The sequence below is a fragment of the Gasterosteus aculeatus genome, chromosome 8 (genome assembly GCF_964276395.1).
Source record: "Gasterosteus aculeatus chromosome 8, fGasAcu3.hap1.1, whole genome shotgun sequence".
NCBI classification, from domain to species: Eukaryota; Metazoa; Chordata; class Actinopteri; order Perciformes; family Gasterosteidae; genus Gasterosteus; species Gasterosteus aculeatus.
In genome coordinates this window covers 20,248,146-20,275,622 of record NC_135695.1, presented here as the reverse complement: position 1 = coordinate 20,275,622, position 27,477 = coordinate 20,248,146, and the positions used below count along the sequence as shown (strand labels likewise).

General features: G+C 45.6%; 2 protein-coding genes across 7 annotated transcripts in view; one reads left to right on the top strand and one right to left on the bottom strand.

Moving 5' to 3' along the window:
* sbno2b (strawberry notch homolog 2b) overlaps positions 1-13,974 on the bottom strand; it is a 45,855-nt gene extending 31,881 nt beyond the window's left edge. The window contains exons 1-3 of one of the 6 annotated variants that reach the window (XM_040183591.2): positions 13,660-13,974; positions 1,918-2,131; positions 532-620 (exon numbers count right to left, since the gene is read on the bottom strand). In XM_040183591.2, the coding sequence (XP_040039525.2) occupies positions 532-620; positions 1,918-2,031 (203 nt within the window). In that variant the 5' untranslated portion in view covers positions 2,032-2,131; positions 13,660-13,974. Of the gene's footprint in view, positions 1-531; positions 621-1,917; positions 2,132-9,465; positions 9,489-12,897; positions 13,119-13,659 lie in introns of those variants that run through there. The other 5 variants (XM_040183595.2, XM_078108651.1, XM_078108650.1 and 2 more) reach the window with 5 other exon arrangements.
* A 3,176-nt stretch (positions 13,975-17,150) lies between these two features.
* On the top strand, positions 17,151-25,208 carry tm6sf2b (transmembrane 6 superfamily member 2b). Its single transcript, XM_040183293.2, has 11 exons — positions 17,151-17,364; positions 17,599-17,692; positions 19,747-19,850; positions 21,221-21,318; positions 21,401-21,504; positions 22,305-22,387; positions 22,529-22,653; positions 22,967-23,068; positions 23,232-23,324; positions 24,636-24,755; positions 24,878-25,208. Exons 2-11 carry the CDS (start codon positions 17,613-17,615, stop codon positions 25,112-25,114), a joined length of 1,146 nt encoding a protein of 381 aa, XP_040039227.1. The 5' UTR covers positions 17,151-17,364; positions 17,599-17,612; the 3' UTR covers positions 25,115-25,208.
* Positions 25,209-27,477: the final 2,269 nt, after the last annotated feature.

Below are 27,477 nucleotides of genomic sequence, written 5' to 3'. Positions count from 1 at the left end.
GTCTGTGGACATGTCCGTCAGAGGCACAGGATGTTGAGATTAACCCTCCCGGTGAGGGTGTCACAGGTCGCTCGCTGCAGGAAGTGAAGGAGGTCTGATGACGTGAGCTGATGTTGGTTAAACGTGAACCCAACGGCCTGATTGTGTTTGGTACACGTCAGGTAACGGGATGAAAAAAAAAAAAAGAATATTGTGTGTTCAAATCTACTCAACATGGGAGGGCTTTTCGGAATAAAACATTCCCCTTCTTGGGGTAGCACAGAATCACAGTGCAGAAGAAAAAGACAGAAATGGAGGAATTTGGGGAATAATGCAGTAATGTGAAAAAAAGTAAAAAATCCACACCCTTAGAAAAATATTCATAACGCACACTAAATGCTACACGACCCTCAATCTAAAGGGCAGCGCCTGCTGCGCGGTACGGAACGTTCTCATTCTAGTGAACGGCGTGAAGACATGTGACCTCTTCAGTCTCCGAGCGTGACACTGGGAGGTACGGTCAGACGGGTCTGTGAGTTGGTATTGACTTACTGGTTTCCAGATTGCATAGGGCAGTGTATGCTGTATCCGGGCTGCTGAGAGTAGGATCCCCAGGAACCAGAGGAGGCGTAGATTGAACCCTAAAACGGAACAAAAAAGGAAAATCTGTAATACTACAAAATAAAACACAAGAATATGACACCAGACGTCTTTAGGGGAGCATAGAGGGATATAATTGCATTATTACCAGTCAGAAAAGGTCAGTGCGATATTACGGTAAAGCAGTGAAAACATTCTAAATATAGCGTGCACGCTTTTTATTAGATGAGCCTTTTTTTTTTTTTAGGTGATTTTCTCTAATCCCGCCTGCTTCTCCTAACTGGGGAGTGGCCACTGTCATCTACTGACACACGGACTTCAAGATTGTGTAGTGTTGGTTTTGAAAAAAGAGACGCCTCCTTTGTTAGCTTTACAATCCAGTGCATGAGAATACTATCATCTCCATCTCGAGCGCCCATCTTGCCAAGCGCCAAACCACATCTTCACCGCACACGGCCCTCGGCCGTCCAAACCACATGTAAATGTTGACAGACAGTACTTTGACTTACTTTTGTTTTAGTAGAATTCTATTAGCTTTTAAACGGTCCGTTTAGCCGTCTTTTCACTACTCATGGGACGTAGTCGGGCCCATAGTTTCAGTGTTAGGAGCCGAGGATTTGTGAAACTTTATGTAATTTCTGCAGAGTTAAATATATAATTCTATAAGTGGTGCTCAAAGACCAGTGAGCCGATTTCATTGGTCGATATCCCTTCGGTTTAAACTGAGGCCGACTGTCTTCATGTGTTATTCTTCAATACCGCGAGCGTGAAAAAAGATTCCATCAAACCAAAGACCGACAATAGAAATCTGAGCGGGCCGATGAATTCAAAACAAAACGAAACCACGTGGACACCGAGCATCACAACAGATAAGAGCAACACTGTGACATGACCTTTTTATATTTGCCCTCATCTGAATGGGAGCAGAGGAGTCATAATCAGCTACGCCTGGCATTTGATACCACAATTAGGACCACTTCCTTTCTCCATACATGTCTGGATGAGCGCTCTGCAGACCAGCGTTCAGGTATCCAACAGTAAATATTTACGCACAGCTACGGTGTCCTTACCCATCATGAGGGAGGGGGGAGCGAGGCCTTTAACGCCTTCAGTATCCAACACGCCAACGTAAGACCACATTGTTTTTGGGGATTGATCCGTGGCACTTTACAGAAAATACTAAACACGCCCCACAGTAAGAGGTCAATTACACTTCATTTCCTTCTGTGACAGCGGTCGAATATTAAAAAAGGAGTGATAAAATATGCATTTGGATACATAGTCGAGGCTCCAAGAGGAAGGTGAGAAGTTCATTGGTCGTAGATGATGGATGCATACCTCCATGTTGGTGGGGGCCACAGAGAACAAGCTGCTGTCTATCTGAGGGCCTTCTGGATGCAGGTAGCTGTCCCCGTCCACGTCCATGGCCAGCGCTGAGGGGAGGGTGGGCATCAGACCACAGCGTCACACATGACCACCAACTGATTTAGGCGTATGTACCCCGTGTCCCAGATAGTACGTCGTTCTAACAAGTGCGAATGCTTTCCATGACCTGGGGGAGACCGAATCAGAGAGAGAGAGAGAGAGAGAGAGAGAGAGAGAGAGAGAGAGAGAGAGGAGGCAAGGAGACATTAGAAGAGTCGCAGTACATTTGTTCCGGCGCACGCAGCGATCCACACCACACCAAAGCTTTTGATTAAAGCACAGTGGAAAAAGTCACTTTAATGAACTAGACTTCAGTGACTGTCTTTGAAGTGAAAACCAATAAATAAATATATGTGGCTAAATGTTTCCATCATTAAAGAACACCCACAAAAAGCTGTATAAAAGTACACTTTCTGTAAATTGATTCAAAATGTTGTGTTACACTTCTAAATATTCAAACTATTAATAAGCCTGCTGTGAAATCCTCAATAGTACAGCCAAGATGTTGATTCTGACATGTGATGCCTGAAGGGTTCTTAATATATAAATATAAGTAACAATAAATGAATTTTGTTAAATCAACAACATGTATAACATGGAGCAGCGTGTGTTGTTGTCCGAGCTTTGTTTACGTCGGCGCTCTGCAGCAGGAGGTTAACGGCGGTAACGCCTGCCGGGGGCCGCGGTGCCATCGTGGACGCGTAACACAATCACAAAGCGTTGTCGGGCAGCAGATCGCTTCTGTCACAGGCAGCTACACGTGTGTGTGTGTGTGTGTGTGTGTGTGTGTGTGTGTGTGTGTGTGTGTGTGTGTGTGTGTGTGTGTTACTGCTCACGCTGTTCACGTCCATGAAGAGGACAGGTTAGACGAGCTCGACCAGACGGTCTGGGTTTAGGAAGACGGCTTCCTACGATGTCAACAAGCCGTCTTTATCTCATATACGCACACACACACACACACATAGTAGCATGGAAATGTCTCGGCAGGTTAGAACCTAATTTCTTTGGGATTATGTCACACTCTTTTCTCTCTCTCTGCCTCCCGGGAAAAACCTTCAGCTTCCCAGCCGATGCTGAAGAGGAGAAGTCTGGCGATCCGGCCTTGGGATTCACCACAGATGTTGGGAGGAGATAAGGCACCAAGCTGAGCCTTCAACTGCTAATTCCCAACGGGCCGAGACAGGAAGAGACACTCTGCATGTTTAGCGCAATAAAACAAAAAGCTTGATCTTTACCAATTCGTCCTTTGGAGCTCCACCACAAACGTTATGACGTTTTAGAGTTTTATTGTTCATCTTTTGTTCACACTTACAGTCAATCTTACACACAGTCAATCTGTCTGAATAAATTAAACATGCTCCTCCATAATTGGGAAACTGACCACGATGACCCACTTTCCGCTGAGACCAACCGGTTCAGGCAGCTTGGTCTTCTGCTACCCGGCACCACGGCGTCATAGAGGAGGCTTCACTCCGTGTGCTTAGACAATAGATCCGTTTCTCGGGAACGCAGTAAACTTCTGACTCCAAATGCCTTATTGCAGGCAAATATGTATAAAAAATCTCCCCAAAAACACAGAATCTTGCAATGAGACTCCAAACTTGACTTCATTTTCAGCTCAACTACACATCAAGGTTTCACAACTGCATCTCTCACATTTCTGAGACCACAGAGAGACAGATGTGTGTGTGTGTGTGTGTGTGTGTGTGTGTGTGTGTGTGTGTGTGTGTGTGTGTGAAAAAAAAAATTCCATGGATACTCCCAGCCTGAAAAAACTATAAATATCTCACAAATTTCACAATTTGGGCTGCAGAATCCAGCCAATCTCTCAGCGCTGCACAGTGCATGTCTGTGGAACGTCGGTGGAACTTTCCCAAACTAATCAAACTCTTCACCCTTCTTCCTCCATTCTTCCCTCCAGTTTGCCCCCAATCTAGAGCACAGGCCAGGCGTGTTCACTGGGGACAAAGCTGAGGTAATAAATCCTAATCGAGTTCATGCAGGTCTAAATAAGAGAGCCTTTGTGTGTGTGTGTGTGAGGGAGAGAGACAGACACCAGGCCTAACGTATTAAACGACTCGCATTGCCAATATTCATAAACATTTCACCCTCAACGAAACACTACGATACTAAAATGAGTAAGAGTAATGAGTAATGTAGAAGGGAACACGCTTTACTCAAAGGGCAGACGGATATCATATAGCTTCTGAATATGTATCGACGGCCTCCAGCCTGCGAGGTCCAGATAAGGGCAGGGACCGGAAAGCAAGGCAGCTCGGGGGGCGCCCGAGGAGTGTGTGTTTTCAGAGACCTTTCGAGGCCCCGTCCGGTGCTGCTCAGTGCAACACCCCAAGGAGGCTGAAATCATGGATGCATCGAGGGTTCTGGAGCAGAACGCCAGCCGATCTGGGTAAGAAGTCTGGATAAATTCCAAAACCTCTTTCAACATGCAGGTCACGGGAAACCAATGGATCAATGTGAAGTATCTCGTATAAGTGTTTATGAACTACCAACCACTATTAGAACTAAACACATCTTTACTTCTCTGAACTCATTCTTCAAGGAATTGGCTCATTCGGAGAACTGAAGCTCATTTTATCAATATACCAGTGCATGTTTAAGCCAGAATACACAATGGGTCAGTAATGCAGAGGTAGGAGCGGTCGCAGCATACATTCCTTAGGCGACCGAATCATTTGATCAATCAGTCGGGCGGCTGAAAACACACAGGTTCATCCGGGCGCTGTCCTTCCATCCCCCGTTGCCACGCCACCCACCAGTGCCATGCCAGTGGCCGTCTCTTAGCAACAGGAAAACGGTCTGGCTCTCGACAGTCCCCTGTTACTGAACCCCCACTCCTCCAGCGTGCCTCTGAGGATAATCGATACTGATCGCTGCAAGAGTGGTCCCACATATCTCCTTCCTGTAAGGCCTCTCATTACCGGAAAAAAACATGCAACCCCCCCCCCACCCCCCTCCTTCCCTGCGCACCACCCACTGCTCCAAACCACCACGCAGGGGAAGAGGGAGGTGACGAGGAAAGCTATCAGCAGGGAGAAGAGGGCTGGCGATATGGGAGCAAGAAAACAGGAGATAAAGAAGCAAGCACAAGGAGTTCATTCATCAGAAAAGTGGCACGCACATAAGTCATTTTTATAGCGCTGCATGGTTATTTAAACGTCTCCCCTTTTTTCAATGTCGGGATTTATAGTCTGTATCAAGACGGCTAAACTAAATGTGTGTCTTGTATGATGAAGAGGACGTGTCCGTTTTTCTAACATAAAGAGACTTTTTAGTTCAGTTCTTCTTTGCACAGTTCTTCTACGGATTATTTTGTGCAACCCCCTCCCATGTGTGTGCGCCTCGCTCTCTGGGTGGTCCGGTGCAAAAGCTCACTGCGAGGAGATTAGGCAATTTCATGTGCAGTATTAGTAAAAAAAACTTCTTTTTTTAGACTAAACATGCCAGAATACAAGGACTGGCTTTTATGTGCAAGATTTAGTTCAGTTAGGAACAACATTTCCAGCGATGTGACCCCATTTTAGGCTTTTCTGTGCGAGTGTTTGCCTTTGGCGCCGTGAGTCATGGTTTCTGTCCGTTAGGTTAAAGGGAATCATGACTACTTTGCTCCAGAAACACAAGACGTGCATTTGCTACGCGTGTCGTGGACAGCAGCGGCCAACGTGTGCTCCGTAGCGGGTCCGGAGGGAGGTGATCGTCCAGGGAAGCGGCACTTCCTTAAGCTGCTAAATCACGATTGGCGCTCACGAGAACAACCAGCCTGCCCGGCGCGTGCAACGTCTCACTCCCGGATGCACATGCCGCCTGCTGATACTTAATCACACTTTCACCAGCTAAGTCATTTGTGAATGGGCTCGGAGGATGGATTAGGGCGGTTGATATTGTTGAGTACAACAAGAATTCATAGGGATGTGTGTGCGTGCAAGCATCCATGCAGCAAAGCGTGTAATGAATTAAACATTTGTTTAAATACCCTCCGTTTACAAAGCACACTAAGCATCTCGCAAAAGGTCATTACAGGTCCACTCGGAGGACGCGATGCTTTCGAGGCAGGCGACAGAAAGAGTCGCTGTGATCCTTTCCAGCGGTAACAAAACAAAAAACGTACAGTGTGTTGATTGTAAAAGCATCACCGTCTCAGAAGAAATCATCTAATCTATCCAAAAGCATCCGTCTTTGCGATTAACAATCCGCCTGGCGACACCCGTTCAATCCGATTCACAGCACTCACTCATCGCCAATCTGAGCCCCATCAGCATCGCCGGCAATCGGGTTAGAAAGGATCAATCCCAGGCTGCCTCGGACCAGGGCAGCGAGGGGGCCGTTAGCTGGTTATGATCGCCGGGACTGGTTGGATGCATTCGCTGCCGCGATGAAATATTTAGAAAAAGGAACAAGTTACTTCCCTGGGAAATGCAGGTGATTGAAAAAACAGCCAACATTGTTAAATGGCACCTTTTTTAACACAAAAGGCCTCTGCTTGCCCCTGTGTGTGTACACGTGCAAAACACACACACACACGCACGCACACACGCCACATCCTACTGTGTGCAAACGGTCGGACGTTGACATTAGGTACCAATCTGTTCCTGTTCCCGTCCACACAAGTTTCCATTGAGTAATATGGACATTGCCATAAAGAGGGTGCGGACAGCCAGTGTCCAGGTAGCACATACCGATCGAATGACGGTGTAACTTAATCTATCCTCTTATCAAAAGCCGGGAAATGGAAACAAATTGTTGTTGCATTTCGCCCGTTCAAATATTTATCAAAGAGGCTCCCTGGACTGGGACGGCGTGCAGGAACACGTCGGACAAACAGCCCGTCATCTGAGCGATTGCGTCTGACTGGGTTCAACGATTTAGTTACTTACCAAAGAGATAACGATTTATCTTAATTAGATTGTCATCAGCCAAACCACAGGCGGCGATTCAGCGCCACTTTGCCCCGGTGATGAATGTCATTGCGCCCACAAACACCAGCTGAATTAGACATTAAAGTGATTCATCCTTAAATGGGGAGCTTAATCCGGCTCTCGTGGCTCGGAGGACGTCTTTGTTGTGGTGAGCAAAGAGAAAAGAGAGGCGAGGGCCGTTTTGAAGGCCGCTGCACAGTGGGGAGAAGTCGGGAAGAAAAAGATTCCAAACACCGGTTTTGCACAGAGTTGATGACACTCATTTTCGGAGCAAACCCCTCTACTTCCACCACCATCAGCAGCACCCACCAGAAATAGATCAAAGGAAGAACGGTCCACTTAGCTGACTCCTTGCCCCGTTTTTGCCTCTGACATCTAATTTCCTCAGAAGAGGAGGATGATGACACATGCTGGCCGAGTGCTGCTCACAACCCTCTTGTTCATCTAGTTATGTGAACAGTAAATGGCTCATTGTACCCAAACGGTTACCCACCGGGTGCAGGAGGGACACAGCGACGGTTAAACAGGTGACTGGTTTGTGCTCGTGATTGTACCTGAAGGTACCGAATATGGAACTGTTCCCTTATGGCGTTATATTTGTGCCACAATCCTGAGCGCGTAATTGTAAGTTTTGAGCACAGAGAACTATGTTATAGCAAAGAAAAACATCCCGCGCAGGCAGCCGTTGCTGCGCTCGCTCCACCTCTTCAAGCTGCGCTCGCTCGACGTTTCACTCACGCGCTCGCTCGACTTGCAGCAGCGTTACATTTGTGCCACAAAACCAACCAATCAGAGAATTAAAGAAGGTCCATTGTGATTGGCTACAACGCTTCCTAAAGAAGACTAAAAAAAGTGATATTAGAAGTCCGGCTAGCCACCATCAGACATGACCGAGGCAAATGATGAGAACAGCAAGTGTTTTAATCCAGGCCATTAGCATTTAGCACAAATACTGCAAACTTCAACAACTCGCTGAGCTTCCGCGATGCTGTAGGTAGTTCTACTAGCGTTGTGATTGGAGACCAACAGCCAATCACAATGGACCTTCTTTAATTCTCTGATTGGTTGGTTTTGTGGCACAAATATAACGCCATACAAGTCGAGCGAGCGCGTGAGTGAACCGTCGAGCGAGCGCAGCGTGAAGAGGTGGAGCGAGCGCAGCAAAGGCTGCCTGGGCGCAGAAAACCAGTTTGTGGCGAGGGCACCTGAGTAAACTGCGCGCACGGGATGTTTTTCTTTGCTACAACATAGTTCTCTGTGCTCAAAACTTACAATTACGCGCTTAGGATTGTGGCACAAATATAACGCCATATTCCCTCACCTATTTCTGTCACTATCCCCATTTCTTTTGCATCGGTTGGCCTTTTGTTTTCCTATTTCCACCACAGTACCTGCGCTGTAACGTGCTCTTCATCGTGCTCTTCTTCCCCTTACCCTGCCTGACCCTGGTTGGACGCTGCTGCCGCTGGTTCCCAGACTGTGAATCTCTCTGAATTCCCTTCCCCCTACCCGGCCCTCTCAGCCCGGGCTGGTCGGAGTCAGTCAAAACACCAGAGAAAGCTATCAGATGCACATTTCACAAGCAAACAACCGCAGGGAGGGAGGGAGGGAGGGAGGGAGGCCAAATCTGGACTCCTGCACAAGAGAGTAAAGGATACAAGACCGGATTTTTTTGAAAGCGTGCTTGTTGTGATGTTACAAACAGAATGTTTTGGTCTATTTGTCCAAATACCAGGTTGCAAAGCACTGGTAGTGTTGTAGTACCTTCTTAAAATCACCCCAAAAAACGGTCATATAACGTTGGCTCTACTGCCGGTGTAATCCAGACAGTACTTTGCTCCCCACGGATTGACCTCCCTCCTCTCTGAGTCCGCGCCACTTTGCTAAGCTAACATCGGTTCGACCCAGTTCATGCGTCTGGTATCGAGTGAGGCTGCCGTCGCACTCTCAAACACAGAGACCACCGCCAGTCAGTCAACCGTGCCGAGAATAAGTCAGACTGGCTACGTGATTAGGTGCTTTAAATAATCTGTAGAAGAACTGTGCAAAGAAGACGTAGTGAAAAAGAAAAAAAGGCTGCAGAATAGTTTGGACAGGTTTTCAGAATCTGCACTTCTGCCGTTTCCCGACCCCCCCAATATGATTAAAAGAGCATCATCTGAGCTGCTTCAGGGATAAACCACAGCTATCGTAATTATTATCAACATGCATGACATTGTCCAAAGCTTATTTCTGGTTTTACCAGAAACATTTTGTCCATAAGCCACTGTTCCAACGTGATGACAGATATTAGTCAGGGTTATGTCATATCTACAGCCCAAATGTCCTCTGGTATGCAGCGTGAAATAAAAACCATGCCCCAATAGACTGAATAGACTATTTCCATCTGTAAGTAATAAGTAATTAGCATGTATTTGCCGAAATGCCAAAGACATGTTAAGGAAATGTACATTTTGTGAAGTCACATCTTCAACTTAAAAAACAAAATGAACTGATCTATTTGTATACAATATATTGTACTTACTGGTCAATACAAAAAAACGTGTGGTACTGCGTGCCAGCAGTCATTCTCTTCTAGCTGTAATCCATTTAATCTTCTCACAAGTCCCACCTCCACGAGTGTGAAGGATTGGTTTGAGTCAAAAGAACAAATTAACTGTTGCCTCACTTGAAAGAAACAGAAAGAAAACACAAAAGCTCCACAGGAGCAAGTCATGAGAGACGCAATCTTTAAGGGCAAAGGTAAATTAAGACGGGGAAATGAACCGGGGGAAAAGGTCAGGACCAAGCAGGTTACATGGTTCAGGATTACCGATAACGGACACGTTTAAAATAAACGTCCTGGGGATCAACATATTGTGCGTTTTGTAGTAAACAACAATGGTCAACGTTCATTGGATTAGCTGATAAACTTCGGTCAACCCGAGGCCTTCGGGTATCTTGTACCAGGACACTCGATTCAGAGAATCAAACGCACGTCTTTAAGGTCTAAAGGACACGTGGGCTACAAAACCACCAGATATTCCAAAACACTTTTTTTTTAAATGTATTTCCCACAATAATAGTCTGCCGTGTCAATGGCGTGGTGTGCGGTGCACCATGTCTGCTGACTCTGCACACCCGGTGAGAATAAGGCCGGGCTCTGGGTTTCCCTGCGACTGCTTCGGTTGTTACAGTAAACTGATTTGGAAACAGTTGTGGTCCGGCATCATTTCAAAAAGGCTCCGTGTGTTCACCATCTACCAGTTCTGAAATATCCACAGATTTCAGTTCGCTTTCGTTCCCGTCGGATCATGGCGGCTCAAAACAATAAGAGACGCATGGAAATGTGAAGGAAAATTGCAGTTAGTTAGGCAAAAAAAAGTGAATGGTCAGGGAGCTGAAGCAGGTTGATTTAGTCAGTAGCGAGTTACTGTGGAAACATTTTGGCCGGATGTGGAAATAAACTTCACCCGAGATAACAAAAACAAATGGTCCTTTTTTTTCCAGGTGAAAATATGCTGGAAAAAAATGACCTATTAATGTTATATTACATCAAGGCCAACAGATCCACCTCAACGTTACACATTAGTTTTATAGAATGTTTTGGGTCTTCAAGTCTTCCTTAAGACTCCCGTGCAGGCGGGACACTCATATGTTGAGACAACATAAATAAATGTGGCATATATGACCACTACACAAGCCCTCAAACATTTTACAGTCCAGCTGTGTGTCAGCCGTGAAATAATGTTTGTTTTTTTTACTTCCCTCTTAATCACATGGAGCAGGTTATAAGTGAAACAACTGAGTCAACATGAACACTAATATTTCCCTGTTTGATGACTCCCATTTTGAAAACATTGTTTGCTTTGTTGACACACCTTTCGCACAGAAAACCGCGAGGCGGGGAGGAATACCAGAGTGCTGCATGCTCCCCTGCATTTCTGTCATCTTATCCAGAGCTCTTACGTGGCTTGGGGCAGATGCACGTAGCCTCCAGGTCTGGATACTAGTTGGGACACGGGATACTCAGATAGCCCATTGTGAAGGACCCGCTTGTTTCTTGTCCCAGTGCAAAAGTGAACAGTATGGCCACATATTCCCAACAACTGTGCCTTGTTCTTTCACTCTGTTCCTACCAAACACCCCCGTTATGCTTAATACATGAACTATTATCTAATGAAGGCCAGATTCCGGGAAAGCAGGAACTGAATCAAACGCATTACCTAGCCCACGAGTCCCCTCCTCCACTCCACATTTTTCACTCTCACTCTAATCAGACCACGGGCCATAAATTAGATTTATCACAGGCACCAATTGGAGAGGGGAGGAGAAGGCCAGCAAAAAAAGCAAGGCAAAGAGAATGGAGGCCAATTCACAAAGAGCAGTGGGTATGAGCCAAGGTTGAGGCGCGGATCACAGCTGTTTGAGCTCACAGAGTGCTTTGAAAAGCAACATCCCAAACAAAAACAACACTAAACCCCCCCCCCCAAAAAAAAAACGAGTATGCCATTTCCTTGTGATAGTTATCTTCATGCGTTTAAACAACAGTGGAAGATAAGATGGAATAATCACAATATTCAAAATCACCAAACCAACTTGTGAAATACACCATCCCGCGCTTTCCAAGCATCGTCAGTTAATCACAGTTATCACCAGATCTGGAGGGCTGTGACCCTCGAGAGTCCCTGCAGGCCAGCCAGCCATCAATTGTGTGATCCAGTGGTTAGGAAAGGAAAATTAGAAAAGGACATGCTGTGCAGCACAAACTTGAAGCTTAACCGTTTCAGGAACTGCAATTATTTTGGCAATATGAAAAAAAAAACAGAACAAAAAACAAAAGCCATTTTCCTGAAAGTAGTTTCTCAGAATACAACCACCTAAAACGCTTTGATGCTCTATGTTATGGAGAAGTGAAACAAACAAAAAAACATAAGCTGTGGGTTTTAACTGGTATTTTGCTCATTGAAAAAAGGAAATCAATTAGACAACCTGCCTGTATGAAATAAAAACCTATAAATGGAAATGAGATGCAGCCTTGGCCGGAGGAGGGACTGGACTGTGACACCGAGGTGGTTGACTGGGTCACGGGGGGTTAAAGGGCCCTTGAGTCAAAGGCAGCAACTCATTCGCTTTACAACTATCAAGCAGTATCCTTTGATATGGTGGGGAAGTGACACAAATAGAGAAATAGCCTGCCGGCCACCATAGGAGCCCACTGTGTCAAGGCTTGCATGAGGCCTGCATAGCCCTGCTGCAGGCATCGGCCCCACTGGAAAGTAAAATAACCAGAGGCCACATTTCATTTATGTGCGTGGTTTGTGTCCCACGTTGAGCCAGTATCACCAGGTCATACACATGCATTTGTGCTGCATGTTTACCCTAAAGTGTGTGCCTTTTAGCCACATCGTGGAAGAACCGTGACACAACCGAGGGCAACACTTATCTACACACACTGGATTAAGTTCTTAATCCGACACACAGACACGAAAAGGTGTAAATTCAGTCAAACAATATCCGGGGATGTTACATTCGTTCACGTTACACGGGTGGCAGTCGGTTACTAACGCCGGGTACATTATTCTATCTAACAACTAACGTCGCTGCGCTGGTTTTTAACGTCACCTCCAATCTGAACCCAACGTTAGCTTAGTACCACGTTCATTTCCCACCGACTCAATGTGCGGGGATACTATGACGGTACTAACACGTTAACGTCCATTGACCTTTGCTGCATTGCAACCACCGATACCGAATCTCACCCTGACGCGTTTGTGTTTACGCATTAAAAGTACGCATCGTTTAGTTACGAGTTTGGGGGGAGGGGGGGGGGGGGGGACCCGTTTTCACACAACCGAGGTCGTACTCGGCTGAATCGTGGGGTATTTTGAAGACGAGTACAGAAGCGCACCAGTCTTGGCACAACACAAAGAAAAGGCAGCTCTCCGTTACAGCGTTACTACTAATGTTAGCTTACCCACCGACGAGCGCGACGGCGCATTGAGCAAGCGCTAGCAAGAAAGCTAACGTCGGCTGTGGAGCTTTTCGGAGATGCCCGACTCAAAATATGCGTCGGGAAATAAACACGGAGGGGGGGAATATAGAAACACACGACTGTGGTTTTAAAATAGAAGGCATACTTTGGATCGCCGATTGTGCTAGCTTGGTTAGCCTAGCTCATAGTCGTTTTCTGACTGTGGGTATGCTCGTTTTGTACGTTGCCAATGTTATTGGATTAACGTCGCTACCAAACTAACGATAGTTAGTCTGCTGAAGAAGATCTTAAATGACTTTCTGAAACCGTCAATAAAATAGTTTGTTACTCTTAGTCAAAGTAACGTTAGAACAGACTGTTTGATGAGCCACAATAACGTAACTTGGAGGTTAACCATCATCGAAGGATTAGCTTATTACTAGCTAGCTACGTAGTAACCAGCTAGCTTGAATAGCTGCTGGCCTTTCTTGACGTGTCCATCCCTGCGTCTTCTTTAATTTATTACGACTGCCCCGACTTCCATTGCTCTCAACTCACACAAAGTTCAACGATATCGTTGCCTACGATAACGCCAAACCAAGACAACCACCGGAGAACCGGCGTACCCCGTCGTTAAAAACGTGCGCGCCTAGGAGAGGCTGCCCAGAACGCATCTTGTTGCAACGGCAGCCGCCGATGTGTCGCTCGCCTTCTTTCTTTTTTTTTTTTCTTTCCTTCTCCACAATATTCTCGAACCACACTCACCCGTTAATGCGTTTCTTCGTTCTAAATCCCAAAACCACGATCGCGCGCGGCGACCTCGAACGAGGACTCGCGTCAAAGTCACCGAAACGAGGGTTTTTTCATCCAACTTATTCTTCGTAGTTGTTTTCGCCACTTCCTGATTGAGACGGTGCCATTTTGAATAGCGAAAAAAACGAGAATATATCCGCCGCTGTGGTCGTGACGCGCGGTGATGTGCGGCCGGAGAGCCGCCGGGACATAAATAGTTCATCAGGGAGATGTTCGGCACATTTAATCCGACGTCTCGATTTAGTGATAAATAATTAAAAGTGAGAGATTAACCTGTCCAACGGCTCCGGTATTGGCCGTTAAAGTCGACAGATTGAAGAATTATAGATGTGCCAAGTAGAATGTAACTACACAACACTTTTTACATGTTATTATCTGTAAGACTAAACTGGAATATTCAGTAAATGCCATCTAAATTTGGGGAAACTGTTTAGGTTGGTCTGCTCCATATTCAATGGGTTATGCAATAGTAATATGCATCTTGGGGTGAGAGCTGTATCACTTAAATGCTTAAAACTTTAACATCTAGAAACTAGGTCAAGTCTTTTCAAAAACAGATGTTGAAAAGCAGAAGATCTGTGAAAACGAGTTCTTACTAAACTACTATATAAATGTGTATGTAGGCTGCAATGCCTAAAATTGGTTATTTAAATTGAGAGTCCATTTGTTTTTCTTGGTTTCTTTGAATCCCCGCAGGAAAAAAACTAAAAATTCCCGTAAAACAGATATTTGGACATCATTCAAGACCAATAAACTCCTTAATTTCAACAGCAAATCACCTCTTTCACCATTCATGACTGGAATTGCAATCTCAAGCAATTGTTTTCTTTCTTACTTTTAAAGGTTATGGACCTACATTTAGCCCATGCACAATACTACTGCTTCTACGGCTATTACAACCCCCCCCCCGCTCAACCTCTAGTGATAATAATAATCAAAGCTAATGACTCAATGAGAAAGCATTACACAACTGCATAAAACAGCATATGAGCAAAGTAATCGTTGCACAACAGAATAAAGAGTGCAAAAGGCAATTTATAATAAAAATTGAATGTTTTTTTTAATCAATCGTCTTTTGTGCAATTGAGAGCAAATGTGCGTTGCTTACTGTTTCTTACGTGTTCTTTTCACTTGAGTAAATCCCCTGGACTACATCCTCACAGACAGTTATTGCACAAACAACGTATTTTCCTTTTAGATGCTAAATGGAGTACATGTTCATCTTCTCCCCCCCCCGCAGGTCACTGTCTCCATTTGGCATCCATCTGTCCACTCCACCTTATTGAACGACAGAGCTGGAAGAGCTCCAGTTCGTTTCCAGCAAACACGCAGTGCCACTGCTTTCCGGGTATAACAGTCCCCCCTTTTCCCCACAAAGGCGGATGGTGGGAAGCAAAGGCAAGCGTGCATGCGTGTGCATGTGTGCGTGTGTGTGTGTGTGTGTGCGTGTGTGTGTGTGTTTGTTTGTCTTCAATTTTAAGGAACTGGTCCTGACAGATACTGGAAGGGCTGTGCTTTGTCTCCCCGGTCTGATGCGCTTGTATTGTTCTATCTCTGCAAGGTGGTGGGTGATGATACCAGATGTAATTTGGATCACACCCCTTAATGCATGTTAGCTAATTAATCAGACTAACATTGGATTGAACACAATGAACCTGTGATGCAACTATTGGATAAAACAACGGACGGAGACGCTTTTTGACACTTCTCACAAATCTGGACTGGACAAGCATAAATGATGTGGTATCTCAAAACATGCATCAATTCAATCACCGAGTGCTCCCGTGTTTTACTTTGAATTTGGTGCGCCCTGCTGGAAACATTCTGCAAACACTTGGTTTTAAGGGAACTGGATTTAAAGTCATCAATGTTTGAGAGTGTGCATTAAATAATTCAACAGTGTTTCCAGGGGCTGAGAGAAAAAGAACGCAGACAAACCACAGCTGTCGTAGGCACAAACACAATGGTCATTTGCCTCCGATTTGCCTCCCCACTTCCTGTTAGTGTCTAGTTCCTACTAAGTCATTCTTTTTGCCTATTTGGCAGATGTTCATTGTGACGCCAGCACGAGTTAGTTACTGTTAATAGTTCAGTTCATGCACTTTCGGTTCGGATGAGGTTGGAGGCACTTCCTTGGTTTGAATACCTTTGCACAAGAAGCAGAAAAAAAGGGTTGTTGGACAAACCGGAACTGTGGCAAGTTGTTAAATCCATTTTGATCATCGAGACGGAAAAACGCCTTGTATTGTGCAGCGCAGCTCCATTTGCGTCGTTGACAAAGACCAAAATATGAAAAGCAAACCAGACACAAGCATGTGTTTAACACGTCACCCACGAGGATTTATTCAAACCACTTCCACACACACGTGATCCGGGATTAGGATCTGTTAGGGATCAGAAGTGCACCCATGGAAGTTATAGTATGTGTAATAATGTTTAGTGTTAGAATTATAGTTTGTGTGTTATTAGATATTAGTTATTACATTAACATATTAGATGAAGTGAATGCAATTTGAATCAAACACAATTCATAGTTATTAAAATCATATAAACACTGTAGACATTAACATTCTGTCACAATGTGATGTTAAAACCTGGGGACGGATGCTAATTGCCGTCCTTTATGGATTTTTCCCAATTTTATCCCCAAAGAGGGTTTTTTGGGAGTTTTTTCTCCTGTCAGGTAGTAAATGAACAACTTAATGTAAGGCAGCCGACTGAGGCAAATGTCTTGAGAATTGGACCACATGAACTGTCTTAGATCTTATGATGAAGTGTGATGAACGGGGATCATTAATGATGTGTTGTAATTAAAGTGTACTAGTTATAAGATGAAGACAAACTATGCGTGCTTTGTTATATTCACTCATTGAGGTATAAAGCCACATGTATCTACATTGAATGCGTTGGAATGTGAGGGACAGATGGACAGTGAGGTTTCAGGTTACAGCTGCAGCTTCACACCTCGACGTGAAGGGGACAATGAAGGAGGAGACACTTTGAAGAAGAAGCCAATGAGATTCAAACACACCTAAGAAGACACACCTCAGGAGTTTTCAAAGGACCAAAGCGGGGAAGGAACTGTGAATTTTCCTGCAGCCGCTTTGATAAGTCGCTTCAGACTTGCTCAGAGGATTCTCTATTTCGCGAAATATTTACTGTTCGTTTTGTATTTCACTTTGTAATTGTATTCCTTATAACGTTGTTTAGTTATTAAATACTTTTTGATTTTTGAATTCACGCAAGCTGACTCTTTTGATTCTTCGTTTCCGGCCGGGACGAGAACAAAGGAGTGAGGCCTTTCCGAACCCTTAACAGATCCGTATTTCATATTACAATGCCGACACAGCAACGCTTCAGTCTACGCAGACCGTATCGTGGAACCCGTTGTGCGTTTGTCATCGTCACACAATGCACACGTTTCATAAACACAGCATCAAAGTGCTCATGTGGAACAGGATTCCCCTGAAAGTGCGTTGCTGCATAAATAGGAATGTAAGGCCCGCTCACTAATACGACTTATGTAAATCTCTGAGAAAATTGCGAAACTTTCCCCCCAAAAGCTTCTTTGTGTCCACTTCACTATTTCCCCCAGTAGAGACCATGTCTGCCTGAGGCCGCAACTCGGTTAATCCAGCGAAAGGACAGCAGCAGCCGGTAAGAACCTGCTGGACTTCTTCTCAATTCAATTCACCATTTCATTTCACCACATTCGTTTCATTTAATGGTTTGAAAGACGTATTTTTATTTGTTCCAGTTCCTATAAAAAAAAATATATATATATTGTCATCGTTTAAAAAACAAAACGATTTAATCCAATGCGAGTGCTGCTGTTGCCGGAGCAGATTCAAGAGTTTTTCGTGTCGCTCGTCGGCCCTGTTGGTGTTTCAGGGACGGAGGACGAGATGGAGACCTTCGTCTTTCTGTTTTCATTGTCGGCTCTCGGCGTTCTTTACGCCATGAACTGCGTTCCCCAGTTTCAAGAGTAAGTCACAACATTTACTGTGTTTTTTTTATCGCTCAGTTCTGGCTTTGAATACTAGTTTAGCTCTTTGATTGCGCTAATAAAAAAATAAAGATAATAAATAATACAGTAATTTAAGAATTCCACAGGGCTTGTAAAAGGAACCTTTCCCATATCCCTGCTTGCCACCAATTTATAAAAAGGCATGCATAGCTTTAAAATACGTATAAGAAAGAAAATACATTAGATTTAATATAGGATTAGAAATAATACAGCGTGCCGGCCTCAATTACAGACTCTGTTTGATCCTCAACTCTCAGCTTTCATTGAAAAAAATACTTCCAGACACAACTTCAAAGCAACCACAACACACACGCGTATTAACTGATTCAGTTACATTTACTACGTAATGGAAAACGGTTATAAGCGATGACCAGTGATGTATAATATGGCATCATTGGATGATAATACACTTCACCACCAGCAGAGCTCGCTGTAAGCCTGAAGCTCGAGGTCTGACCTGACTGCTCCTCATCAGTCCACCATCACCAGAGGCTTTTGCCAATCGCGTCTTTGGTTGTGCGAACTCTTGGCATGAGGGAAACCATCCCATGCATTGTGGGGGGGACACACACGAAAAGAATTGGGAGCCAAAAGAAGAGAGTGTGAAGCGAATTTGTGGAGATAATGTGATCTCAGAGATAATTCCTTTCCCTCGCTGTAAAGGGATCCTTCCTATGTCCGATTGTTATCCGTCGTGCCTGTTTAGGGGGACACTACCGTGTCTGCAGCCGATGGCTGTGTGTCGGCTGAATAAACAGAGCCAGGGGTAAAACACACATTCCACTCCCCCTTCTCACTTATTATTGCGAGATATTCTCTCACAGCCGACAGACTTTTTACACACCTCCTGTGTGAATATCTCTGCTGGCTCTTTTTTTTGAGCGTGTGGACATTAACAATCAATACCGGCTGCGCGGAGGAGTTTGATAAACGGCTCTTGACGTACGATATGCCTCGTGCTTTTACACTCAACGCAAACAAACGCGTAAATCTCCCCTGTGCTGTTGAATCGGAGAGGCATCCGGGGAGCTTCCCTTGCCTCTCGAAGCGTCTGTTTTCCTTCCTGCGAACAAGCATTGTGAGTTTCCCGACGATGCAGCGCTGTTTACCGGGAGATACCTTGAGCGCATTAATCTTTCCCAGTGCGAGGCGGCGGCACCTTTGACCGGCAAACATGGAGGGCAGCGTTGCAATAACATGGCCTCTCCGTTCTGCCTCCCACACCCCTGGCTATGATTGATTAAACCTTTTTCAAGCTGTGCTTTTAAGCCACCACAGCGGCATGAGAGGTGGACTACTGCAGATCTAAGAATTTAACCAAGAAAAGTACACCAGGAGTACACGTAATGGACCAATAGGTGTTTTAAATAGTCCCATAACATACAAGGAATCCAACGCATGTATGACATGAATGCATTTCTCTGTTTTCAAACTAAAAGCTCATCTTTGCATTTAAATCAAGTTAAGATAACAGAAGTTTGGATAGATGGACGTCCCATTGGTAGATAAAACATGGAGACGAAAAGGTGCACCGTTCAGTGGATGGAGGCTCTTTCCATTGCAGAAGATGTGACTGGGTGCCCTCTGCAATGGGATGGAGTGAAGAAAGCGTGATAAACCCGTTTCCATAGTGGAGACAATGAGATAAAGGTCCATCACTGACTAACCCTAACCCTTCCAGTAGAAAAAAAGATGATGAAGCGGGTACTTTCTGCTCGCTGGTTCCCCGCAGCGTGCAGTGCATCCATCACGCAGACCTCCCCTCACACTCCTGCATTATTACGACTAACCTTAGGTTGCGTAATCATCCTTCTCTCTGACTTCCCATTCATCATAATTTACTAATTTAGCACTGCGCAGAGGACTGGCACAACTTCCATGGGAGGAACTAATTAGGAAAGAGAATGGAGCAGAAAATCAGAGGGGGGGATTTGTGTCCAAAGCCAGAGAGTGTCAGCAGTGTGAGTGCTGTTTTCCCCGCGGATAACGGTTGAATTCCTCTCCTCTCACAGGCCTTACGTGATCCTGGGGATCGGCGTTGCTGTGCTGGTGGTCGTGTTTCTGGTCTACTTCCTCATCACTCGTGGCAACCGACCCAAAGACGCCTTATTCTTCGGTATTGGACACAGACGTGCACATTTCCCAACTCACAAAGCAAAATATTTCCAACAAAAGGTTGAATTGTACGTGATCCCACCCGATCTGTCGAAAAGCTGCTTAGACTGACCGGGCTCAGAGCAGATCTCGGCCACACCATTGTGACATTTCAGCTATTCTTACTACAATTGAGTCCTTGATTGACCTCCAAGCAAAGCCTCTGGAGAATGTTCATATAGGAGAAGGCGCCGCACTGCTTCTTTAATTTAATTAATTCATTACTTATGCATTCACCTTGCACGCTCTTTTTATTAAGCTTTTCTTCATAAGCTTTTCTTGTATTGTTTCTCCTTGTGTGCACAGCTATCGGGCAAATATGTTCTCTATTTCTAGCCAAACATTTCTCCTGCAACCCCCCTGCAGCAGAAGCTGAATGCTCGGTGGTAATATATCGCCAATCGGTGCCCGGAGCCGTACTGGTGTTGTGCAGGTGAACCACGACAATGAGCACAAAGGCCGCGGCAGGTTCTTCTCAGCGATAGAAAGCCCATAATCCCCCCCCCCCTCCCTGCCCCCCTCCCCGCTATCTCACCTGTTAGATGTCAGAGATAAACCTGGTTGTCCTGAGGATTACAGGGACACTGGTGGTAAACAAGAGAGACGATATGTGTGTGCAGGTGCATCGGTGTGCAGAGAGTGCGTGAAGGACAGATAGGAAGGATGTGATACGGCGGTTTAAGCCGTGGTATCTGCAGAGAGATGCTCCCCCCCCCCCTGTCCCGGCACACAATCCCTCCCTTTATAATGACTGTCAGAAAAAAAGTTCTGTGGGCAAAAAGTGAAATGTTTAGCTGTGAGATGTCCTGCGTGAAGCCCAGGAGGAGCAGAGCTAATGAGACAGTCTTCAGAAGTCATTGTACCATTTGTTTAAGAGTATTAGATTCATGTGCAGCTCCACACTTTAAATCCAGTTTTTTCGTGTGTGCCGGGCTTTCACCCTAAGGAGAGAAGATGGCTGTTCACCGTTGACTTGATATAAATGTAAAAAGACTTCAGCCCTCCGTTGGTCGACCCGCGCTCCGCGTGGTTTGCTAGCACGCGGCGTGTGTGCAGTGCTATCGGCTTTTCGTGGGAAGACAAAGCAAACGGAGCAATTACATGAAACTCTGTAAATCACAAAGGCCTCTGAATGACGTTTGCTTAAAGCTGAAAAAGCTGCTTAACATTTCTTGGTTTAATGAGTTCTGCTCGTTTTATCTTTGGGTCTGACGCTCATATTTTACACTGGCAGACACACACACACACACTCACACACCTTTTAAGAAAATTACTTAAGATGAGGTCATCCTCTTCACGTGTTTATACCCTGCATGTTTCTTGCCTCTGCAGTTTTTGCCGTGTTCTCCTTTACGTGTGTCATCGACCTGACCAGCGCCTTGGAACACGACGGCATCATCTCCGGCTTCATGGAATTCTATCGGAAGACGGTGGGTTTCTGCTCGTCACTTCTGACACGCTGATGTCAAAGATGCAGGTTCAACCCGCCGTCCGTCAATGTCTGTGTTTTAGGGGGAGCCCTACCTGGGAACAGCCTATGCCATCATGATGTGCTACTGGGATGGAATCGCACACTTCATTATGTATCTGATGATGATCGGCAGGATAACAGACAGGTGGGTGGTTCATGCATCTTGTATGATATATTTTACACCCTCATAAATTAACGTGTTAACTAGAATTATATGACGTGTTCTTTTCAGTTTTTTTTCTTCTTAAAGAAAGAGTTTGAAATTCACATTTTATGCCATGAAATTCACCGAAAAGCCAGAATAAATAAACGGCTATTTTCAGAAGAACACAGAGCGCGTTAGTCATAAAGCGCAGGCTGTGAGTTCATGAGTTCACAGCGAGCGCTGCCCCGGGCATCATTGAGATGAAATCCTCTATTAAACAATGCCACCTTTTGTACCATGAGGAGGACGTCTTTCTGCACTAAATGTGTGATATGTGTGAAACAAACATCACCGTTCTTAGTCACACAAAGGAACCTGTTGGAACCTGTATCCCTCAAGGGTTACATCAAGAAACCTTATTGGAAGAAGCTGTTTTTCAATGATTGCTGAGAGCAGAGTGTGAAAAGAACAATTGTGGGTCGCACGGCACCACATCGCCCCATCGGCAAACGCACGACGGACCCTAAATGGGTCCAGAATGGTACTTAATGGAATATAAAAGGTTTGTACTTTCCAAGTCCTCGATGGAATCCATGCAATATAGAATTACACCCTTTTAAGATGGAAAAGTTCTGGATAAAACCTCATAAGAAGGTTCCGGGTGGAAGCATTTCCCCACACAAGGGTACTCAACCCTTGAGGCTGTAACCCTTTGTTTGGGGTTTGAAGTTCGTCTCTGTTCCCTGACCAATCTGACTTGGTGTAACATCTGTGTCACATAACCCTATTCCCCCCCTCAGGAAGGCCTACCGTACCATGGGCTTGTTCTGGGCCGGCTCTTTGTGCGCCAACATGAGCGTGTTCATCGCCGGCATAGTGGCAGGTGAGCCCAAGTTCCTGTTCCCCTCTACCGGCCCCGTGACGACAAGAGAACACACAACCGCTCCATTCCGCGCAGACCAAGAAACCGACCCGTAGCATCCGTCGTGCGGCTCAGTTTCGTTCTCACATTTCCTCGTTGCAGGTAAATATGGGTCCGAGATCCGTCCAGCCTTCTGGCTCAACTTCGTCTTCTTTTTGCTGCCTGTGTGGGCGGCCGTCACGCTTTTCACTCGGCCCAAGGACAGACCTCTGATCGGGGGATACAACGTGAGTCTGGTGCACGAACGGGTGGACGTGGTGGAACGGTTTGGAGCAGCAGTGTTTGCTGAGTGTATTTAGTCCAGTTGAATGTGATCCACGCCGGGAAAGGTGACAAAGGGCAGCCAAGAACTGCTGTACACAGTGTGATCCATTTTGTGATGTGCTCACCTGAACCTTTGGTAGGAAGCCAGAGTGTTTTACCAAATTTAAAATTGAAAAGTTAGCCACTTACAAGAAATGACGACGGAGCATTTCCCCAGCAAAATACAAATAAACGATGGTACCAACCATGTTGCATTTGGTCGGCTTCTCCTCTCAGGCCCAGAATGCTCAGAGCATGAAGCTGATCTGGCGTCCTGTGGATCTGATCCTGGTGCTGCTCCTCTTGGCCGCCATGGCCTTCACCACCCTCAGAGGCCTGGTGAGTGCAAACCGCGTTACCCTCAACCAACACGGTGCAGTGTTAAAAAGTTGTAGGCATGTTCTAAAGACGGCGGATGGGAGATTTGGTCCGAGTAGCTCTGCCTCTTTGTCTCTGCATCTTTCTCACCCTGTGTTCCTGTTATTTTGTCCGCCCTCTGTAGGTGGCTCTGGACTCTCCGCTGGAAGCCTGTTCCGTCTACCTGAGGCACTACGAGCCCTACCTGAAGGATCCCGTGGGCTACCCCAGGGTGATGGTGAGCGCTGCCTGTTTGCACACATCCAGCCACGCGATGGACCTCTGCTTTCATGGAAACCTCAGCCAGCGCGCCCGAGGCCTTCTCCTTATCTCCTGCAGCTCTTTTAGCCTGCGGCTGATTACAGGGTTGTTTTTCATCATTACAGCAACATTGAGCGAAGGCGCTGAGGTGCCGCCGCGTCTTTGTCTCTCTCTCTCTCTCTCGCGGATAACAGATTATTACCGCGAGCGGCCGCGGGTCGGCTTTCCGGTTCATTCCGCCACTCCGGATCCGGGCGTCGTTGCCTTTTGTTCCCGGCGCGCAGATCTGTCGATAGGTCAACCGATGACCTTGTCGCGGTCCAGTCACAATTGCGAGCCATTGATCACGGACGGACGCACCGCATGCCGGGAACTTGATAAGCTAATCCCGCCTCCCAAAAGCCCCCCATCAGCATCTCACTGGGTGGGAGTAGAGTGTGTGCAGCATGTGAAAGCATGTGGGGTTGCGGCCTTTGCTAATCTGTGTTTGTGTGTGTGTGTGTGTGTGTTACGGGTGCATTGTGTGTACGTGTGGGGGGTGAAGAAGTGAAATAAAGTTTGGTTTGTGTTTCCGCGCTGACCGACCTCTTTGTTCATCGGTGATGATGAAGAGGATGTAAAAAGACGTTTGCACAAAGGACTGAAGGGCAAATGTGATTGAAACTCATTAGAATTCATTGAGACCTCAGACCCACAATGAAAAGAAACTGGTGTCGTTTCACTTTTCTTTTTCTTCTGGTTTTCATGCACCAAATATTTTAAGCAGAAGGTCAGGGCGGATTCTGTAATAACCGTTGTGTCATTTCTGCTAACTTGTGTAAAAACAATTCAGAACAACTAAGACTTTATTTGGGTATTTCCATTTTCAGAGAGCTAATTTTCTTACACTTATCTAACAAGTCACGCTGCTGAATAAAATGAGATTAGATCAAAGTGATAAAATAATGCAGTGGTAGTTGTATATACAAAATCAAAGCGCTACACAAGGTCTCATTAAGTCTTTAACCTCCATTTTACTGCTAATACCTGTTAACCTTTACTTTACCTTTGCTGCAAAGTTCTATTATTTTTCCGCACTGGTAGTGCAACTTTTATTCTGAGGGTGTTTGCAACTCTGCATTAAAGCAGCCTTAGTAGGTGACTGGCACTGATGGAGCAGTAAGGGTGGTGCACCACGTGAGACAATTGCGTGTAACAATGGAATTAATGCATGTGGCAATAAAACGTATAGAAATGTTTAATTTAGCAGAAAACAAGCGCAGGGGTTCTACATCTCTGTTTTTTGCAGATGCTGCACTTGTTCTTCTACGGACTTCCTCTGATGGGTGCATTCGTCTACGGCCTCCTCAAGCCCGGATGCTCGTGGATGTCGGACTGGACCGTGTTCTTAGCCGGAGCCGTGATCCAGGTAACACGCATTCGTCAGCTTTTGTACAGGAGTTTGTGGAGTTGCATTAAGTCAGAGGAATATATAATATAATATATAATAATATACAACGTCTGTGCCGCTGTGTCTGCGACTCCTTCCAGTGCCAGTGGGCCCACGTGGGGGGGGCCCTCCACCCTCGCACCGCGGCCCCGTTCCGCGTCCCCGCCGATGCGTTCTGGTCCGTGGCGGCGGCGAACCTGCTCTACGCGGCGATTCCCACTCTGGTGGCCGTGCGGGTTCACAGTAACCCTTATTTCTTCCTGAAGATCGCCCCCTTCCCCGGGCAGACGGGTCTGCCAAACAGCGAGGAGAAAGATACCAAGTACAAAGACAAATAGTCCTTCAAAACCTACTTTGACTCGCCGATCTGATCCTTCACCAGGAGAGCTGTTTTATTTCAAATGTCACAATACAACATTGTCTTGCTCAACATCTTTGGCTTCAGTGGTTATTTGAACGTTCGCTGCGCTACTTTCCTGATGTCGTCAAAATCACTGAAACAGTAAATATTTTAACGACGGTTTGATGGATCGTCTTTCATTACTGGACATTTATGGTCCCCAGAGGGCGAATAGACGCCACGCACTTGTCCTTCGCTTTATTGCAACAGCTGCACAAAAAAATGGCCTTTTGATCAAGCTCAGCTGTTCTTGTGTATTCTGAGTTTGCACACTTACACGGTGAACATGGTGAACATTATACCTGCTTATCATCAGCACGTTAGTTCACCTCACTGGCCGCAGTTTGCTTTTAAAGGCGACCAACGAATAAGTACTGATGTTGGTTAAAGCTCCTAATAGTTGGTTTACATGACTGGAAACGACTCACTGGAAGGCTTAAAGTTTCCCTATTCCATAACCACGCTCGGTAACGTCACATAGCTCCTTTCTTCCGGCCAAACTCCCCCCCCCGATAAGAGAAAAGGCACGTGATGTTTGATCCTTTTTGAGTGAGGCGATCAGAGGAAACGGGAGGCTTCCGTTTTCTCATTCTTTTCAGCTTAAAGTGTTAAAGTTTCCGATTGAATATTTAAAACATCTTACCTGACATTGGAACCATTTCAATTCATGATCTATTATTTATGCTCTCTGAGACACTCCCCCCCCCCATTCACACTTGTTCCTACACCTCGGCTGTACTCTGTTCCACGTGACCACAAACTAACTGCAGCGTGCTGAGGATTCTCTGCTGCCTCACGGCCATCAGGGAAACAGAGGAAACAGCCGTTTGTGTCACGGAACCGGAGGAGCTTCAACAACAACAGTCTGCAGGCAGAAGAAAGAAATTTATATATATATTAGGGCTGCAACTAACGATTATTTTGATAATCGATTAATCGGTCGATTATTTCTTCGATTAATCGGATTTTAAAAAAAAACGGCATTAAAAAGCTTTAATTTCCAACCCTTTATTCTAAAACAGAACCTCAAATTCGTCAGAACGAGTTCTCTATACTACACTTACAAACACACCCTCATGTTCACTTGAAGCATATTCATTAAATTATTACCATCATTGTAGTGCAAGTTAAGTAAATGCACACAGCTAAAAAACAACCAAGTGCTATGAGATGAATTTAAAATGGCATTTGTAAATAAATGCATTAGAGGCTTCTTAGTGGATTTAATGGATCACCATGTGTCTCCCTTTACAGGCATAACATCAACTACCGTATAACCCACAGTATATGCGCAAGCGCACTGGACTACCATATATGACAGCATTAAAAACACACACAAATATATTTGTCAACAATAACCGATATGGGACAAAGCACAAAATATCAGACAACACATTGAAAAATGAATGGTCCAAAAGAGGCGAGTAAATAAAAACGTGTCTTAGTCTTGCTAACTGCGTTACTGCTGTTACTAGCGAGCTAACGCTAGCTTGATCAGCTGGATGACGAGTAAACAGGAGGCTTGTTACGTCCCTCACGTCAAAACGGGACATGAAATGTAAATGTGCAATAGATATAAATAGATTTAAATGATTTATCCAGCATTAGCCAGTGTGGATTTAATCATACATGTACATATCCACACCGTTCATTATGTTTATGTCCCACATGTGATAAGCGTAATGTTTGGTCCACGTCAGACACGGTGGTGGACGGAGGACGCAGGCCGGGGCCTTCACCACAGATCATTGCTCGGAGCTGAGAGGCGAGGACGTGCCGACAGAAGGTGATGCGCGCTTCAACAGCAGCTCTTGTCATTCACTCACTCCCGGCGAACGCACATGGCTGCCGTCTGCTGCCGGCCTTTATCTCCCTTTTTAAAAAAGACAGGTTCCCTTTGTGGGTTTAAGTGGGAAGAAGCAGACGGGGGCTCTGCCATCCGGCGTTCTCTCTGATCCTCTGGGCCCAAATTGCGTTTCATCCTTTCTTCACTTTACATTCCTTGATCCTGTTTGTTTGTACTCCGCTGAGCGGTGCTGCTGTGTGTGTGTGTGTGTGTGTGTGTGTGTGTGGAGATGAAGTCTACATCGTATTTTACAAAGACATCAAGTAAAGGTCTTATCCTTCCGGGTTTGCATAAACAAGCACACTGGAATGACCAACGGGCCCCGCGTGAGAGCTTTCTGTTACACCCGATCGGAAGAAAGATGGCGGGGGCCGCTGTCAGAAGTGGGAGGACTATTCTAGCGATGCAAAGCATCATCATCGGCACGCAACGCAACGCAGTAACGAACCCATCCC